Source organism: Protopterus annectens, chromosome 9.part0 (assembly GCF_019279795.1).
Source record: "Protopterus annectens isolate FY-2018-M chromosome 9.part0, PAN1.0, whole genome shotgun sequence".
NCBI lineage: Eukaryota > Metazoa > Chordata > Ceratodontiformes > Protopteridae > Protopterus > Protopterus annectens.
The window spans coordinates 320,759,630-320,776,895 of record NC_056743.1 but is presented as its reverse complement, the minus strand read 5'-3'; the positions used below and the strand labels follow the sequence as shown (position 1 = coordinate 320,776,895).

At 42.9% G+C, this 17,266-nt stretch overlaps 1 protein-coding gene across 1 annotated transcript in view; it reads right to left on the bottom strand.

Moving 5' to 3' along the window:
* ZZEF1 (zinc finger ZZ-type and EF-hand domain containing 1) overlaps nt 1-17,266 on the bottom strand; it is a gene marked incomplete in the record, with an annotated part of 3,903,331 nt that overhangs the window by 1,809,686 nt on the left and 2,076,379 nt on the right. The window contains 1 exon segment of the mRNA XM_044082903.1: nt 10,974-11,067. Coding sequence (XP_043938838.1) covers nt 10,974-11,067 — 94 coding nt within the window.

Genomic DNA, 17,266 nt, shown 5'->3' with positions numbered 1-17,266 from the left:
ACAAGGAGCTTCTTTAGATCAGAATATCAGAGAAAACACTCATCCACAGATGGGTGGAGGCAGTATGTTTCTGACCCATCAAAGAGGGTTTCTGTTCTGATATATAATAAACAAACATGCACTAACTACATCAACTCATTTATAAAAGCTCTTACTGACAGGGTCTTGTCTCGGTTAAATACAGAATAGTTCTGTAAAATCTTACCATAACCATAGATGTCCTTCTCTTCACTGCTGCAATATTCTTAACCTGAGGGCTCTCCTGCCTGAAGGCGACCCGACGTTGGCCAGAGTATGCAAAAGTCTTATACAACTGTAGGGTACGTGAGACATCACATGTAGGCTGCTGTCGGGCATAGGCCATAAAAGCGATGTGAGCATGCACCATCCTCAGAACTGAATGCCTCAGAAGGAATGACACACTAAGGATATAAAAGGTCACTACATCCAAGCAAAACAATGGACCAGGGGAGAATGACATCCAGTTTGTAGTGTCTGGTAAAGGTATGGACAGAAGAACAGATAGCTACTTCAAGAACAATGCTGTTGTCTAAGCCCTTGAAGAATGTCTTAAAAGAAGCCACGTCCTTGGTAGAGTGGACCTTCATAGGTGAAGAGAGTTTCTTTCAATAGTGGGTGTAACAAAAGCAAATAGTCTTTGAAATCCAAGAAGAAATAGTCTGCTTGGAAATGAGTAAACCCAGAGCCCTGGGATGAAAGTTCTCAAACAGTTGATCAGATTTCCTGATAGCTGTGGACATCTAAGGAGTGTAGTACCTTCTCACTGTGGTATTGTGGAGAAGGGAAGGAGGTAGGTAACGGAATGATTAGTTAATGGATAACTCATTAACCATTTTTGGCATAAAAAAAGGATTTGTTCTCAAGGATACCCTATCCTTATGAAATATCAAGACGGGGCACTGCCATATGGAGCTCAGACACCTTTCTGGCGGAGGTCAAGACCACTAGTAAAACAGTATTCCAATTAATGTTTGAGAGAGGCCGACGATGCAGACTCAAAAGGGGCCACGGTCAGCTTTTCTAGAACAAAATTACAGTCCCAAAGAGGAGGAATAAGTTTCCTGGGTGGCCTAATCTTAAGGATGCCCTTAAGGAATTGTTTCACCTCAAATCTGGATGGGGAGAAAGAGATAAACAAGTACAAATAGCTGATGTGTGCTTTGACAGAGGAGTAAGCCAAGCCAGCAGAGAGCAATTCACAGAAGTAAAACAGAACCATTGGGATTCCCACCGTCAGAAGGTCTTGGTTCTTAGAAAGACACCAGAGTGAAACCCTTTTCCACCTGGAAATGTAAAGTTTTCTGGTACTGGGTTTTCTGGCTCCTGCAAAACCCTGAGCATGTCCTCTGAGAATAGCTGTCTGAAGAGTATTAGAATCCTTTCACTCAGTGTCCGGTGGAGCGTTGACAGGTGTGGGTGTACTAGGGATCCTTTGTTCTGTGTGAGTAGGTCCACTTTGCAGGATAATTTGTGGTGATAGCCCTTGGCTAATTGTAGGAGGAGGGGGAACCAGTGCTGTCTTGGCCAAAAGGGAGTGACCAGCAAGTTTTTTGGTTGGTCTTGTCAAATCTTGCACAGGAACTTTGGTATAAAGGAATGGGCAAGAACGCATTCAGAAACATCCCCTTCCAAGAGAAGGAGAGGATGTCTACCTTCCACATCAAAGGACTTGGGATTCTGGCACAAAATTTTGCAAGTTGTCTGTTCAGGGGGGATGCAAATAAGTATATCTAAGGAATACCCCATTGGTGGGCTATGCCCAATAACTCATTCCTGCGAAGCATCCATTCATAGGACTGAGTCAGGGACCTGCTTAAAAAGTCTGCCACAAGATTCCAGGTGGAGGGAATGTACACTGCCTGAACAGTCATGTGGTATTGGGCCAGAGATTCCCACACCAGAACAGCCAACCTGCAAAGGAGATAGGAATTGGTCCCCCCTCCCCACTTGTTCACATATCCGAGGACTGTCATGTTGTCTGTGAACAGCTGTAGAGGGCCTCTGCAAAGGAGAAGTTAAAATGCCTGAAGAGCAAGACGCAATGCTCGCATTTCACTGACGTTGATGTGTTCTGATTTTTGGGAGGGAGACCAAATTCCCTGAAGTGTGAATTTGTCCAAGGCCACTCCCCAGCCCATGTCTGATGCATCTGTGTAAAGTTCTAGAACTGGGGCGAAAGGATGCAGTGATAGACTTGGATTTAGGTCTACTTGTTGGAATCACCAGAGTAGTTCCCGCTTTACACAAGGAATGAGGGGAACTTTGTATTCTAGTGCTATACTATCTGATAAAAGAAACTACTACCTTCAATTTCAAAAGGCAAACCATAATAACCCACAAAAATTCTGGGCATGCATCAACCAATTACTACATCCAGGTCAATCCAGTACACCAAACCCACTAAACACTGACCTTCAAAATCCCATGCATACTGCCAATGCCTTCAATACCTTTTTCATTGATGCTATCCAAACACTAGCCAGTCAGTTATCTAATACTTTTACTTTACCTACCTATAACAAAACCACACCTCCTCCATTCATTTTCCAACCAGTCCCAACAACCCATATTCTTGCCCTAATCCAAAAACTGAAACCAGGCTCTCCTTCAGCAGACCAACTACCTGCTGAATATCTACAGAAATCTGCCAAGTCAATTGCTTACCCCATCTCCATTCTGATCAATAGAACTATTAGCGAAGGTCACATCCCTAACATCTGGAAAGTCTCCCATATTATCCCCCTACATAAAGGTGGAAACTCCACCGAATTCTACAACTACCGCCCCATAGCCCTTCTTTCTCCTTTGGCCAAAATCATGGAAAAATGCATCCAAAGGCAATTGCTAAACCACCAAATCTATAATAACTTACTCTCTGTCAACATGGTTTCAGACCCTCCCAAAGCACTACCACTGCCCTCCTTTCCTTTACAGATTGTATTAACAAAAAACACAAATGTAATATGCTTTCCTCTGCACTATTTATTGAACGATCCAAAGCATTTGACATGGTCAATCATCAAATTCTGACAGATATCCTCAAATCCCTGCCCTTAGATGCACTCTCTATCAAATGGTTCCAATCCTACTTAGATAAAAGACAACAGGCTGTAATCTGGCAAAACACTCTATCTAACCACCTACCAGTCAACCTCAATGTACCTCAGGGGTCCATATCAGGACCTCTCCTTTTCTCCATATTCATCAACAACCTTCATCTAGCTATTCCCCATGTTACTTGCATACAATAAGCAGATGACTCCACACTTGTATGCTCAGCCACAACCACCGCTGAACTTCACTCCCTTACCCAAAATGTATTTAACACTGTTGAACAATGGTTTACTCACCATTGCCTTCTCTTAAACCCCCCAAAAAACTAAACTCCTCCTTTTCAATCCTAATCATAAGTCCTCTCCCATAGATTTTGCTGTTACATCCACTAATGGTACCATTATATCACCTGACCTAACTACCAAGCTACTTGGTATTACCATTGACAACAACCTTACCTTTGACATACATATCAACAACACTATTAAATCTGTCAACAAAAAACTTGTCTCTCTCTCTACAGAATTAAACCCTTCCTGTCACCTACAGCTAGGACTACTATTGCACACACTCATCTAATCTCTAGACTCCTGTATGCCTCAAGCATTTTCACTAATCTATCCAAGAATAACCTCAATAAATTGGAAATCTCATACAATAACATAGCCAGATTTCCTACTGGTAACCCATTTAGAACTCACCATTGCTTTAATTTAAAGCAGCTTCAGTGGTTGGAACTACAGAATCTGCTCAAATACCACCAACTAATCATTGTCCATAAGTCTCTTTACCAACCTTCCAACACTCCTACTCTATCCACCATCATTCACCCCCTACCATAATCTGAAGTCCTTACGTTCATCTCAGAAACTTCTAGTTAACACATCTAAATCTAACAACAGGGCTGGGGATTCTTTCTTCTCTAATACTGTGGGAAGATTTTGGAATCTCCTACCCAGCAAACTTTCCTCACTTTCCTCTATATCACTCTTTAAAAACACACTGAAACTTTTCCTCAAAACACACTGGTTATGCCCCTGTACTAAACCTGACTAATTATCTTCTCTACCCAAATACAGTCGGCATATCCCATACCTTAAATAAACAGCAAAAAAGAAGAAAAGCAGGGGGAGAAGAAAGGTGCACCAAATCCACTTGAATATTTCCAACACAATGAACGCTTTATTCAACACTGCGTTTTCGTCTCGAAAGACTTCATCAGATAAAACAACCTTACCTTTTCTCACTCTGTATTTCATAATTTCCATCCCTCTGGATACTTATTTGTTATAAAAAAAAAAAAAAAAAACTTTTACTTACTAAACTCATTTTTTTTTACTATTACTGAACATCAATCTACCTTTTATTGCACTGTACTTGTATATGGAATTAGCCTGTATACCTCCCTTTTTTCTTCTACATTAAGTAATGTACCTACTTGTTATTTTGAATTTTACATTGTATTGAATGCATTTCACATTGTATTGACTTCTGTCCTCTCTGTATTTATTTCTGTATTATCCAGATTTGTACATGTATACACAACTGAAGTTATTTTATATTGCCTTACGATTACATTATCTTTGAGTCATGGAGCTGATCTCCCCAGGCCTCTACTGAAAATGGACATATATCCAGTTTATCTAGCTCGGTCAACAAATGTAAAATAAAAATAAATAAAAAATAAAATAGTGGGTGAGAATGCTGTGTCTATGCTGATCTAAGGAACAACTGGAATTTCTTCATGTGGAATTTTGCCATCGGTCCCATGGGGATGGTTGAAGCCATGAATCCCAGCACCCAAAGGAACTCCCTGGTCATGACTGAGTCAAGGGGAGAAGCGAGTGAAAGAAGGACCAAAGGTCTGCACCTTCTGAGGTGGAGGTGACACATTCATAATGCCTGTCTAGATTCGACAACCCAGGAAAAAGTGGTCCTCTGATGGTGTGAGGACTGACTTCCTGTAGTTGGTGAATCAAAGTTTTCCAAAGAGGGAAATGGTCTCCAGGTTTTGGAGTAGAGTGGGGAAATCTGGGCCCTGTAAGACCAAGTCATCAGGTATGGAAAAATCTGTATGCCCAAAAGTCTGAAGTGTGCAATTACTGGAACCAGGCATTTTTTTAACTATCCTTGGTGCTGTGGAAAGACCAAAGAGCAAGGCAGAGAATTGAAAATGCCAAGAACCCACAGAAAAACATAAGAATTTCCTGAACATGGAGTGAATGGGGATGTGAAGATAAGCATCCTTTGTATGTAGAGATACCACGTATCCTTCTGGAAGAATAAGAGGGAATACATTTTAGAGTGCCAACATTCTGAAGGTAGGATCCTTTAAGAAGGTGTTGAGATGGGATAATTGAATGGTGCAGTGATGCAGCGGTAGCGTTGTTGCCTTACAGCAAGAGGTTCTCTGTTTCAATTCTCGGTTGGAGTACCTTCTGTGCGGAGTCTGTATGTCCTCCCTGTGTTCGTGTGGGTTTTCTCAGAGTACTCCTCTTTCCTCCCACCTTACAAAGACATGCATCTGGAGCATTTCTCCCAGGCCTCTGCTGAAAATTGGCTTCATTCCAAGTCAGACTTTCCTGGTAAAGAAATGTTAAATAAATAAATGACTGGTCTCCAGGAGCCATTCTTCTTGGTACTAAGAATGTTCTTGAACTGAAGCCTTTAACTCTTGAGGTTTGAGGAACCTTTTGAATGGAGCCCTGATGCCAAAGCTCCAAAAGGAGCTTAGGGAGAAGTGGCAACTGCTTGCAGCGGGGTGGGGGGGGTTGTGTCAGAGTGCCAAACTATGAAGTATCCTTTTTTTAATTATAGAAAGATTCCAGGTGTCTTGGGTGATGCTTTTTCAGACCCTGTGAGCGTTTGACAGGTGAAAGGAAAGAGAAAAGCAGATCTCTGCAGGGTAGTCACTTACTCTCTGCTTTATCAGGAAAGGACTGCCTTTGTTGTGAGGATGGCTGAGAACTCCTAGGTTTCTGTTGTCTCTTGCCTCCGCTAGACGACTTACCAGAGGGGTGTTGAGTGTGGCTATGGATGAAAACAGGGTGAGAAGGGGAATTCCTGTGAAACCTGGACACAGGAGAAACCAGGATGTGTTTCAACTCCTTGAATTCCTTGTTTTTTTTTCCTGTGGTTACTTAGAGAGGCTGCTGCCTTACCAAAGAGTGTTGAATTGTCTAGTTGTGCATCCATTAATTCTGATTTGAAGTCATCCAGGAGGGTCTGTAACCTGAGCCAGGAAAATCTTCTAAGAAATGAACCAGTAGCAAATGCCCTGGCAAAAGCCTCCACTGTATCATAGCTGCATTTAATGGAATGTTTTCCCACTTGAGAGGAAGCTTCCAGGATAGATAGAGCCAAGGCTTTTCTTTCTGAACCTGGAAGATCTGCAACAGCACTAGATGACACAAAAGCTGTAAGGAGTACTTAGTCATATGTGTCTGATAACTGATGGCCCTGAAAGCCAAGGTGGCTGACATATAGGCCTTTTTTCCCAGTCTCAAAAGGGTTCTACTCTCTTTGTCTGATGGTAGAAGATTGGAGAAGGGAAGCATTCTACACAGTTTATCCATGGCTACAGGAATGACTGCTGGGTCTGCAGCAGGGCACCTAAAGAGGAATTTACAATCCTTAGGGAACTTGTAAAAGCGGTCTGGCTTCTTGGAGGCTGAGCCCAGGGAGTCTGGGGTTTGTGAAGCATTGTGAAAGGCATCCAGAAATGCAGGATGCACAGGTAAAACTGCAGAGGGGCCAGGAACATCAACTTGTAAAAGCTGGTAACAACTTTTATGGACATCAGAAATTTGGGAAGTATCCCATTCAAAGTGTTCTCCCACTTTGAGGAGAGTTTCACCAAAAGATATCTCTTCCATAGGGAAGTCAGCACCGACTGACTCCTCTTCAGGGGAAACATATTCCTGGGGACAAGGGATTTGTGTAGAAAAATCCAGAGATCCCTCTTCATCAGAAGAAGTAATCAGATGAGTCATTGTTCTTGATCCATTTTTGAGAGGGTTGGGAAGTAGGTGTAGGAGCAGGTTGAGAGGAATGCAGCTTATGTGCCATGAAGGCTTGAAACAAGCTTTGAGAAAAGATCTGCCAATATGTAGTGGCCTCTCTAGTAGGGGGACAGATACTTAGTCTTTTGTTTTTTTCTTTGCAGGAGAAAAAAATCCTATGCAACTTCGGAGGGCCAGATGAAAGCCTACATTCAAATATGTCTGATTATCTCTTCTTGCCAGATTGCGAGAGAGCCCCCCCCCCAGGACCCTCTGTATTTTCGAGCCTAGGTTCCCCAACAAAATCCTGGTTGGACTTCTGTTCGACCTCCACATATGTCCTCGCGGCTGAAGTCAAGGCGGACTCAGAACTGGGCTCAGCCTACGAATCCATGCCTGAAGTTGGAGGAATCTCCGGGTTGACAAGCACCTCAGGAGAAATGCTGGATGGTGGAGGTGCAGTGGAAGCCAGAGGCCAAGGTTTCTTAGCCTTGTGCTTCACAGGCTCGGCATCTGACCCCAAGGTATCCTCCATACTCTTAGCTAGTAACTTAAGCCATTTGTTCTCTAAATATATAGCAAGAGAGGAAAGCCTACTCCTAAGGGTCTTTGGAGCGATGGGACTGGCAAATGCTACAGGCCCTGTGGTCGAGGTTAGTGCCTAAACAACAGAGAAACTGAGAATGGCTGTCCTTATGTGGAATTTGTCTTCCACACTGGCACTTGCCCTTCATGGATGACGTAACCAAACCAGTAGTAAGAGAAAAAATTCCCCAACAGGGCACTTATCTGGCAAAAGGCTGAAGTTGCAAACTCTAAAACTATCAGACCAACAGTCAAAATGGTGTTCTGACTGGTGGCAGAAAAGTTCTCAGAATGGCATGTGCGTACTTCACTTTTATGGCCTACGTCAGACAGCAGCCTACATGCAATGTCCCATGTACCCTACAGTGCTAGAAGACTTTTGTATACTGGCCAATGTTGGGTCGCCTTCAGATGGGGGATCCCTCAGGTTAAGAATACTGCAGCAAGTGAATAAAAGGACATCTAGACATTACCATCAGTGTGGAAGGAGCTGGAGGGTCACACATGCAGACAGCTCTGACAGTTGTGTTCTGGAGGACTGACTTTCAAAAAAGAAACCAGACTCCCACATTTGTGACTTAATTACTAATGACTAATAAAACATATGCACAAATAATTAATTAGTCATGGAAGATGATGTCTGAGATGGAAACATTCTTGAACCATGCACTTGAAGAAACCCCTTTTCTAGTAAACAGAATTTTGAAATAAGAATTTATCATAAGGTAAAATTGCAGTCTCAAGGCAAAAAGAATATTGCAGCTGGAAGTCTAGTTACAAAAAAATGTATGCCCAGCAAAAGCAAACTGTTCCCTCCAGAACAGGAAGGACAGGAAAACCAACTGATCCATCTTCAGGAATATGGACACTCATTTCAAGAGGCAACTGAACTGCCAGGTACACATTCTAGGAGCAAAGGTCTCACTCTCCCATTGTTTGTGCTCCAGTAAAGAAAACCAAGAGGGTGACAGACTTGTTCAAGGATCACTCTGAAGTCAGTTTCTGAAGAAAACACTAGCTCATAAGGCTTAAGCTCTGACATCCCAAGTAGTAGAGATTATGGCGATAAACATTTTTTCCAAAAAAATTTAATTTTGATGCCTCTGTGGTAGAAACTTCAATCAGTGGACTGGCGAGTATAACAGCTTAGCTTCCATGGAGGGAAGGAAGATCATGAAAAGAAGGCAGAGACATGGTACTCCTTCTTTGGTACTACTGAACCAGATAATGCCAGACCACAAATCCTGCCCAACACAAGTCCAATGACTAGCACTATGACTGAGGAAGGGATACACTGAGGTTAATGCATGCTCATCTCATTGATATGCAACCCACAGTTGATAGAGCCTCCCTTTTCCCCCTCTGAAAGTACAGAATCAGTGGATGTTGATAAGTAAAGGGGACAGGTGGTGGTGGTTAGAATGAAATCCTCCTCCAAAAGGAATTTTTTTGAACTTGGTCTCAAACAGGTGAGCTTGTGATGAAACAAATGAATCCCTGAGGAGTAAATGAGGATCACATCAGAGAACATGCATGAGGATAGTCAAGATTTACCTGAAAGGTATGGGATACCACTATGCTCTTACTAAGACAATTCTTCATGACGCATAGGTCTGCTGAATGAAAGGCTTCTTAGCAATACTGAATATCTCTACAAACTCAGACATGAAATCCAGCAAAAGCAACAAATCTACATCAAAAGGCAATTACTGAGTTACAATCTTTTTTTCTGGCTTCTGGCTTGGACCAGAAAAGTTTATTATCCTAAGGCTGGATTGCATGCAAGTATGCCCCTTCCTGGCTTCCATCAAAAGGGGCACTAAAACTCTGACCCTTGGCATCTTAAAGAGTAAGGGTTAAACTCAAGCCAGGTATGTCTCCTTAAAAAAGTACCAGTATCTGCAGTCCTAGCAGATGCATCAACGGATCGTATATGCATCAAAGGCATACCTGCCCATCTTACTGGTTGTTTGAATGACTTTTGCATGCCTCAGCTTAACAGGAGACTTCTCTAAAGAGGTGGTCAATTCCTTCAACTACTTTAAAGTTTCCCCTCAGTACTGCAGCTCATGAGTTTGGTAATTTATTGCCAAAGTTGCAGAGATAAATATCTTATTGCCAAAATGATCTATGAGTCTAACTTCTTTATTGTTAGGCAAGGTATTACTGGTGGTGGCCAGCTAGAAGCCCCTTGCTGTACCAGCCAGATGCTCCTGGGTCAGCAGTCCAGTTGATATACAGCCTTCTCATTCACATTACAAAACCAGACGGGTGTGCTGGGGAAAGCGAGTTTCAAACTAGAAATGCATTTTCAGAGGCACCCTTCAAATGCTTGGAACACAAGATCATCAGTAATGGGCTTGGGTTCACCTATACATAACGGCCACAAGTATCACACAGGAGTCCAACATTTACTTGGTACCCCCACATGCAAACAACACGTTCCCTTTTCATATTAAGCATTGCTATAAAGGAGGCATGTTCAGTTGGGAAGCCAGACAGTGACATAATCAGTACTTCAACCCATGGGGGGGGGGGGGGAGGCGGGGGGCTTTGTACCATATTAGATATCCATCTTCTCTCTCACTGAAATCAGAGTCAGGTGATGGTCCACATAAGGAATCTCTCCTTCTTTAAGAAAGACTAAGATACCAGAGGTAATTATGTCCACGGTTGTAAGATGGGGCTGCCAACTCTACCATATGGTGATATACTTTTCATTGACTTAATGACAGTTGAAAATGGCTGCAGTAGAAGCTGATGAAGAAAGAAGCATTTCAGGCCTAATGTCTGGTTGAAAGGCAGGAGAACCCTTATATTGTGGTATGCAGCCAGCCTAGATGAAGCAGAAAAAGATACTGACAGGCTACATATGTCTGATTAAAATCATTGTAATATCATCTATTTTTCCTCTTGGGCCTGCAGAACATGCTGGCCTACTCTGGACCACTGGAGACTCAGAACTGGCTGTAATGCAGATAAGTTAATTACTAAGACCCAGTGAATGAAAGAAAGCACTAACCAGACGCTGGCTTCCAACAGGGCTTCTGGAGATGGGTGCTTATGCGCTTACCACCCACTGCCTCCACAAAAACAGAGTCTTCAGGCCTATGCGAGACAAATGGGGTTACCAAGACCATGTATAACCTACCTACCTTTCCTTATTTTCACAAGCAGTTCCATTGTTTGTGTTTCTTTTCTCAACACTTTTTACAGTCTACAGGGAAAGGCTAGCCTATAGACTTTGAGGGAGTAGGTGTTCAGTGGCCTACGCACTACGCAATGCCCATAATCTTTATTACACACACTTACCAAGGTTTTCTGGGCTCATCTCTTTTTCTTCAATATCATGTTTCTCCTTACTTTCATTCACCTTTTCCTGAAGAGATTTCTGTTTCACTTCCAGCTGCAGGAAAATAATTCTATTATTTTTTTTTCACCCATTAAACATACACAAGTTTAAGAAAACACTCCCGAATCTGAAACTTTAGAGATACAAAAATGCAAATGCAGAATAAAACAGAAATTACTTATCTTTATAACTTTCCTTCCACTAAACAGATCTCTAACTTTCTGTGAAGATTTTATTATTCATTCATTCATTCAAGATAAGCAAATTGCAGATGAAAATGTGCAGAAGCAGTGCACACCAAAAACAAGACAACTTTAACACAAGTCACAGTTATATGGTTGAGAGTTTATGCTTGCCAACAATCATATGACATTTTTTTTTTTCAGAAGGGTGCATGTGGCCACTATCACTGCATGGCACGATTACTTAAATGCATCTAACCACAAAGTCTTTCAGCATACATCCAGAGAACCTTCCTGCAAATCAATAAATAATGATAAAGATACAGCACCTACACCGATAAGTAATAACTGCATACTTAAAAGACATGCAAATTACAATATAAAAAAAACACTCTTACAAAGACTTGACCCCACATACAGTATACTTAGACCTCACCGAGGCATTTTATACCTTACAACAATGCCAGTATTACAAGATAAAAGCACTCAATACAGATCCCTACGTAATTATATGGATAGCTAATTGGCTGAGGAGCAAAACTCATAGTGCGAGGGAGTCGGAGAGCATGTATTACTATCCAGGTTTCAGGAATCCATGCCGGGACCTTTGTTATTTGGAATATACTTATCTGATCTCCAGATCAAAAACAGGGAACTCTGGTAAAACCAAGTTTGCAGATGATTGTAAACTGGGTGTTATACTTAAATCTCCTTCTGATATACAGATGCTACAAGGTACTCTGAAAATGGTCCTGAAATGAAATGCATAAAAAAATGCAATATTTTAGAAAATGAACCACCACCCCCCTTTTTCTCATTTTTTTTTCTACATGGGATCAGGGTGTTCTGTCAAATAATACAATCTTTCTTGATTCACTGCCACTCTTCTACCTTCTTCACCTCTCATGTCTGACTGTCACAGGTCTTTTCTCAAACCATCTACCACCTCTTTGCTGGAAGCCCTCATTTCCTCTTGCCCTCTTCCCATCTGTCCCTTCATCACAAAATTGTCTTCTGTGCTCAAGCTACCATTATCTATTCTCACTGGCCTTCTCTGCAAATAAGAGCTACTCTGGCTTCTGCTCTGATGTCCTCACTTTTTCATCTGTCCCACAGTTTGCATCCTACAAACAATTTCAAGGACTTTACTTCTATCACCTCTAGCTTCCTCAACTGCTCTACCTTCACTGCCCAGGTTTCTATACCACAAGGTAGTACTTGTCACATCATTCTCTTGTACACTTTACTTTTCAGGTTGTCACACACTAACCCTGACACATTGTGCCAGTCGGCTGCAGCTCCTCAGATTCTAGCTCTGAACTCCTCATCCATCCCTGCCCGATACTTTAAGCTGCTAACCTGTTCTATTTTCCCTTCTATCTCAGTTCTCAACTTCTTCCAATTCCCCCCCATTTCCTGCCAATACATATCTTATCTGTACTTCAATTCATCCTGTGGGTGATAATTTTTGCTTTCAATTTCCCTATCATCTGCTGAAGTTCTTGATCAGGGCATGCATGTAATCCAACACTGTCTGCACACTGCAGCTTTCTTGACTATCCCTACTGACCTGTTTGCTGATGTAATTCATCACCAGTACGGACACTAGTGTGTTCAGTGCAGTACTCTGATGCACACCCACTCCCAAAGGGAACCCTTCTGTTATTTGGAACACTGTTCTTACTTACGTAATGTGGTCCTTATACATAGCATGCACTACTACTACCAGTGTTTCTGGGGCTTCAAACCAGAGCAGGAATGCCCAAATGAACTGTTTTTCGTCTCTAGCGTCTTCTCAACTATCTGACTCACTGCAAACATTGGGTTTGTTGTGCTGCATCCTGAGCTGAAACAGAACTGATCATCTCCCATCTTACTTTCTACTAAAAGTACAGTTTTGTACCTACCATAAATGTAGATGTCCGATAGGTATGCATCTGCAGTCCTAACATATGGGTTGTCCTGCCTCAGGCAGCCCTTCGGTTGGCCAGATTCCAAAGTCTGGGTCTGGCCTTGGCTGATGTCGCACTTCACCCGACGTCATAGCTGCTGTTTATTGGGTATAAAGGCATCAGCCGACGCCATTTTCCTCAGTGTTTCTTGCCCCAGATGCCAGGTGCCCTCTAGTAAGGCTAAATTTGGATAAATGCAATAATTCCAAACAGTGGAGAGCAAACAATATAAACAAATATAGATATATATATACAAACAAATACACCATAACAGATTTCCCCAGCTAGCTAAAAGATGGGTAAATACCCTAGGAGTACCACAGAGGGGAAGGAGGGTGGGTAATCCTGCCTGCAGATGCATACCTATCGGACATCTACATTTATGGTAGGTACAAAACTGTACTATGTCCTTCAAGGATGCATCTGCAGTCCTAACATATGGGTAGAATACCATAGCCAAACAGTACAGTTTTGTACCTACCATAAATGTAGATGTCCAATAGACATGCAACTGCAGTCATAACATGAGGGTTGTCCTGTCTCAGGCAGCCCTCGGTCGGCCGGATTCCAAAGTCTGGGTCTGACTTCGGCTGATGTCGCATTTCTCTCCGTCAGAGCGGCTGGAGTATATAAGAATCAGCCGACGCCATTTTCTTCAGTGTTTCTTGCCCCAGATGCCAGGTGCCCTCCAAGGAAGGCTGTAATCAAATTGGAAGACAAAAACAGGATTCCAAACAAGTACATGAGCAATAAAATAAATACACCATAACAGATATCCCCAGCTAAGAGTAAGGGGGATAGGAGTGGACCCTAAGCATAGAGGGGTATGGAGGGAGGGAAAACCCGACTGCAGTTGCATGTCTATCGGACATCTACATTTATGGTAGGTACAAAACTGTACTATGTCCTTTAAGAATGCAACTGCAGTCATAACATGTGGGTAGAATACCATAGCTTAGCTGGGGGAGGAGGTATGCTCTAGGAAATAGATGGTGTGGCAATCAAACCCTGCAGGACTGCCGAAGCAAAGCCTGCTCTGGATCTGGAATATAGAGGGAGACTGTAGTGTTTTGAGAATGTATGCACGGAGCTCCATGTAGCAGCTTCTAGAATGTCTTTTGTAGGCACCTCTCTTAAAAATGCTGTAGAGGTGGCTGTAGCTCTGGTGGAATGTGGTCTGACATAGGCTGGAACAGTCTTTCCATGAAAGGAATAACAGAATCTGATGCAATGTCCAATCCATTTAGAAATAGTCTGTTTTGAAATTGCTTTTCCTTGGACTGCAGGGGCGTAAGCTACGAAAAGCTGTTCAGACTTCCTACTGGCCTTGGTTCTGTCCAGGTAGTAACGAAGTTGTCTATGAATGTCCAAGGTATGCAAAAGTCTTTCCCCCTTATTCTCAGGATTGGGGAAGAAAGCAGGCAGATGAATGGCTTGATTTAGAGAAACCCTAGAAACCACCTTTGGCATAAAGGTAGGGTTGGTCCTTAATGAAACCCTGTCTCTGTGGAAAATAATAAAGGGTGGTATTGCCATTAGGGCCTGTAGCTCAGAAACCCTTCTTGCTGAGGTAATTGCCAACAGGAAGGCTGTTTTCCATGAGAGAAATTGCAAGTCAACTGAAGCTGCTGGCTCAAAAGGAGGTAGAGTCAGTTTTCTAAGACAAAATTGAGGTCCCAGGCTGGCACTGGGGCCTTTCTCGGTGGCTTAATGTTCTTGATTCCCCTGAGGAATTGTCTTAGTAAGGGGTGAGAGAAAACAGGAGGATCAGTGTTGTATCTAGCTGAAATAGCAGATGCATGTATCTTTACTGAAGAATATGAGAGGCCGCTCTGTAACATATCTGCCAAATATTCCAAGATAAGTGAGATGTTCAGTAATGATGCATCATGTCCTTTGCTGGTATTCCAATTGCTGAATCTTTTCCACTTTGCTAAGTAGACCTTTCTGGTGGATGGTCTTCGAGCCTCTATTAGTATCCGCTGAACTTCCTTGGAGAGGGATAAGCTGAAGTTATTTATGGGATCTCCCAGGCTGTTAGCTGCAGTGTCTGAAGGTTTGGATGCAGTGTTTCGAAATTGTGTTGAGTCAAAAGTAGAGGCCACTGAGGGAGGGCCCACCTCCTGGTGTGGCATATGCTCCGTAGTAGTGGGTACCAGTGTTGTCTTGGCCAATCCGGAGCTATTATGATTCCCTTGGGCTTCTCTGCTTTGATCTTTAGTAATACTGAGGTCATCAGTGGCAGAGGTGGAAATGCATAGATTGCTAGGGAGTTCCAGTTGAATGAAAGGGCATCTATTTTCCAAGCCTTTGGATGGTATGTCCTTGTGCAAAATTTTGGTAGAAGATGATTGAGGTGAGAGGCAAACAGGTCCACTTCTGGCTTGCCCCATGTCGAAGTGAGTTGTCTGAAGACCTTCGGATGTAACCTCCACTCATGTGGATCTGTGAAATTCCTGCTTAGGCTGTCCGCCAACACATTGTCTTTTCCTGGAACAAACTGGGATTGTAAATGGATGTTTAGACTCAGTGATTTTTCCCAAAGCTGCATTGTCAGTCTGCAAAGGGGGTAAGAGTGGGTGCCCCCCTGCTTGTTTATGAACCACATCACCGTGGTGTTGTCTGTCCGTATCAATAAGTGGCCTTGCTGGAGTTGGTTTTGAAAAGCCTCGATAGCATGCATTACTGCCAGCATCTCCTTTTGGTTTATATGCAGATGTGTTTCCTTTGGAGACCATTGTCCTTGTATACACCTGCCTTCCATGTGCGCCCCCCATCCAAGGTCTGAGGCGTCTGTAGTCATGGTCTGTGTTATCTGTGGTTTTTTGAATGACATACCTGTTATTTCCTGGCTCACTGAGGCCCACCATAGGAATTCCTTTTGTAGGCATGGAATGAGTGGTATGATTGTCTCCAAGTTGTTGCTGTGTTGAGACCAAATGCTTTTTAGGTACCATTGAAGCTTTCTCATGTGTAGTTTTGCTAATGGAACCAGTAGAATGCAGGATGCCATGTAACCCAGGGCCTGTAGGAATCTCCTTGCAGTCATCTGGGTGAGTTTTGCTAAACCTTTGAAGTATTGAGTTAACTTCTCTTGCTTGTCTTCTGTCAGGTAAGCCATCTGAGAGGCTGTGTCTAGTTTGGCTCCTAAGAAGATTATTTGCTGGGATGGCTGCAGTCTTGACTTTTGGAAGTTGACTGTGTATCCCAGGGCTTGAAGTAATCATATGACATAATCCAGGTTTTTTGTCAACATCAGTTTGTCGTCCGCTTGTATAAGGCAGTCGTCCAGGTACGGGTAGATTTGTATACCCTGGAGCCTGCAATGAGCAATTACTGAAGCCAGGCATTTTGTAAACACTCTGGGCGCAGTAGATAAGCCAAATGGCAATGCTGAGAATTGATAATGCTCTGGCCCTGCAAGAAATCTGAGGTATCTTCTGCAGCTGTGTCTGATAGGGACATGCAGGTATGCCTCCTTGAGGTCCAGAGTAATCAGCCACGACTCCTTGCCCAGCATGGGAAGAAGTTGCTGTAGAGTCAGCATTTTGAACTTTGGTACTATGAGAAAGGTGTTTAATGCGGACAAGTCCAGTATTGGTCTCCATTGAGATTCTTTTCTTGGAACAAGGAACAGTCTTGAGTAAAACCCTGCTCTTGTTCTTTTGTGGAACTCTTTCTATTGCTTTCATTCGAGTCAGCAGAGTGATTTGCTTGATAGCCTCTGCCCTTTGATGTTGTGGTAGATTTGGCATGCCTTGCTTTCTTGGTAAGGTATGAAAATGAAACCTGTACCCTCGGTCTATAATATCCAAAATCCATTTGTCCTTTGTCAGTCTGTGCCAGTTTTTTGCAAACAGAGATAATTTTCCGCCCAAGGGAGCTTCTAGTTGTTCCCTGGTAGGCGGTAGTAGAGGAAAGTCATTGAGTTTGTGGTTGTTGGGCAGGTGAAACCCCTGCGTCACTTCTTTGGTTTCCTGTCTGCCATTGCCGGCCCCTGTAAGGGCCTCTGTATTGGCCTCTTCCTCGGCCACGTCTGTTCTTACCCCTTTGAAACTTTTCTTGATTAGGAAAGGACCAGTTTTTTGAAGGCCAATTTCTACTGAATCGGGGGGGTTG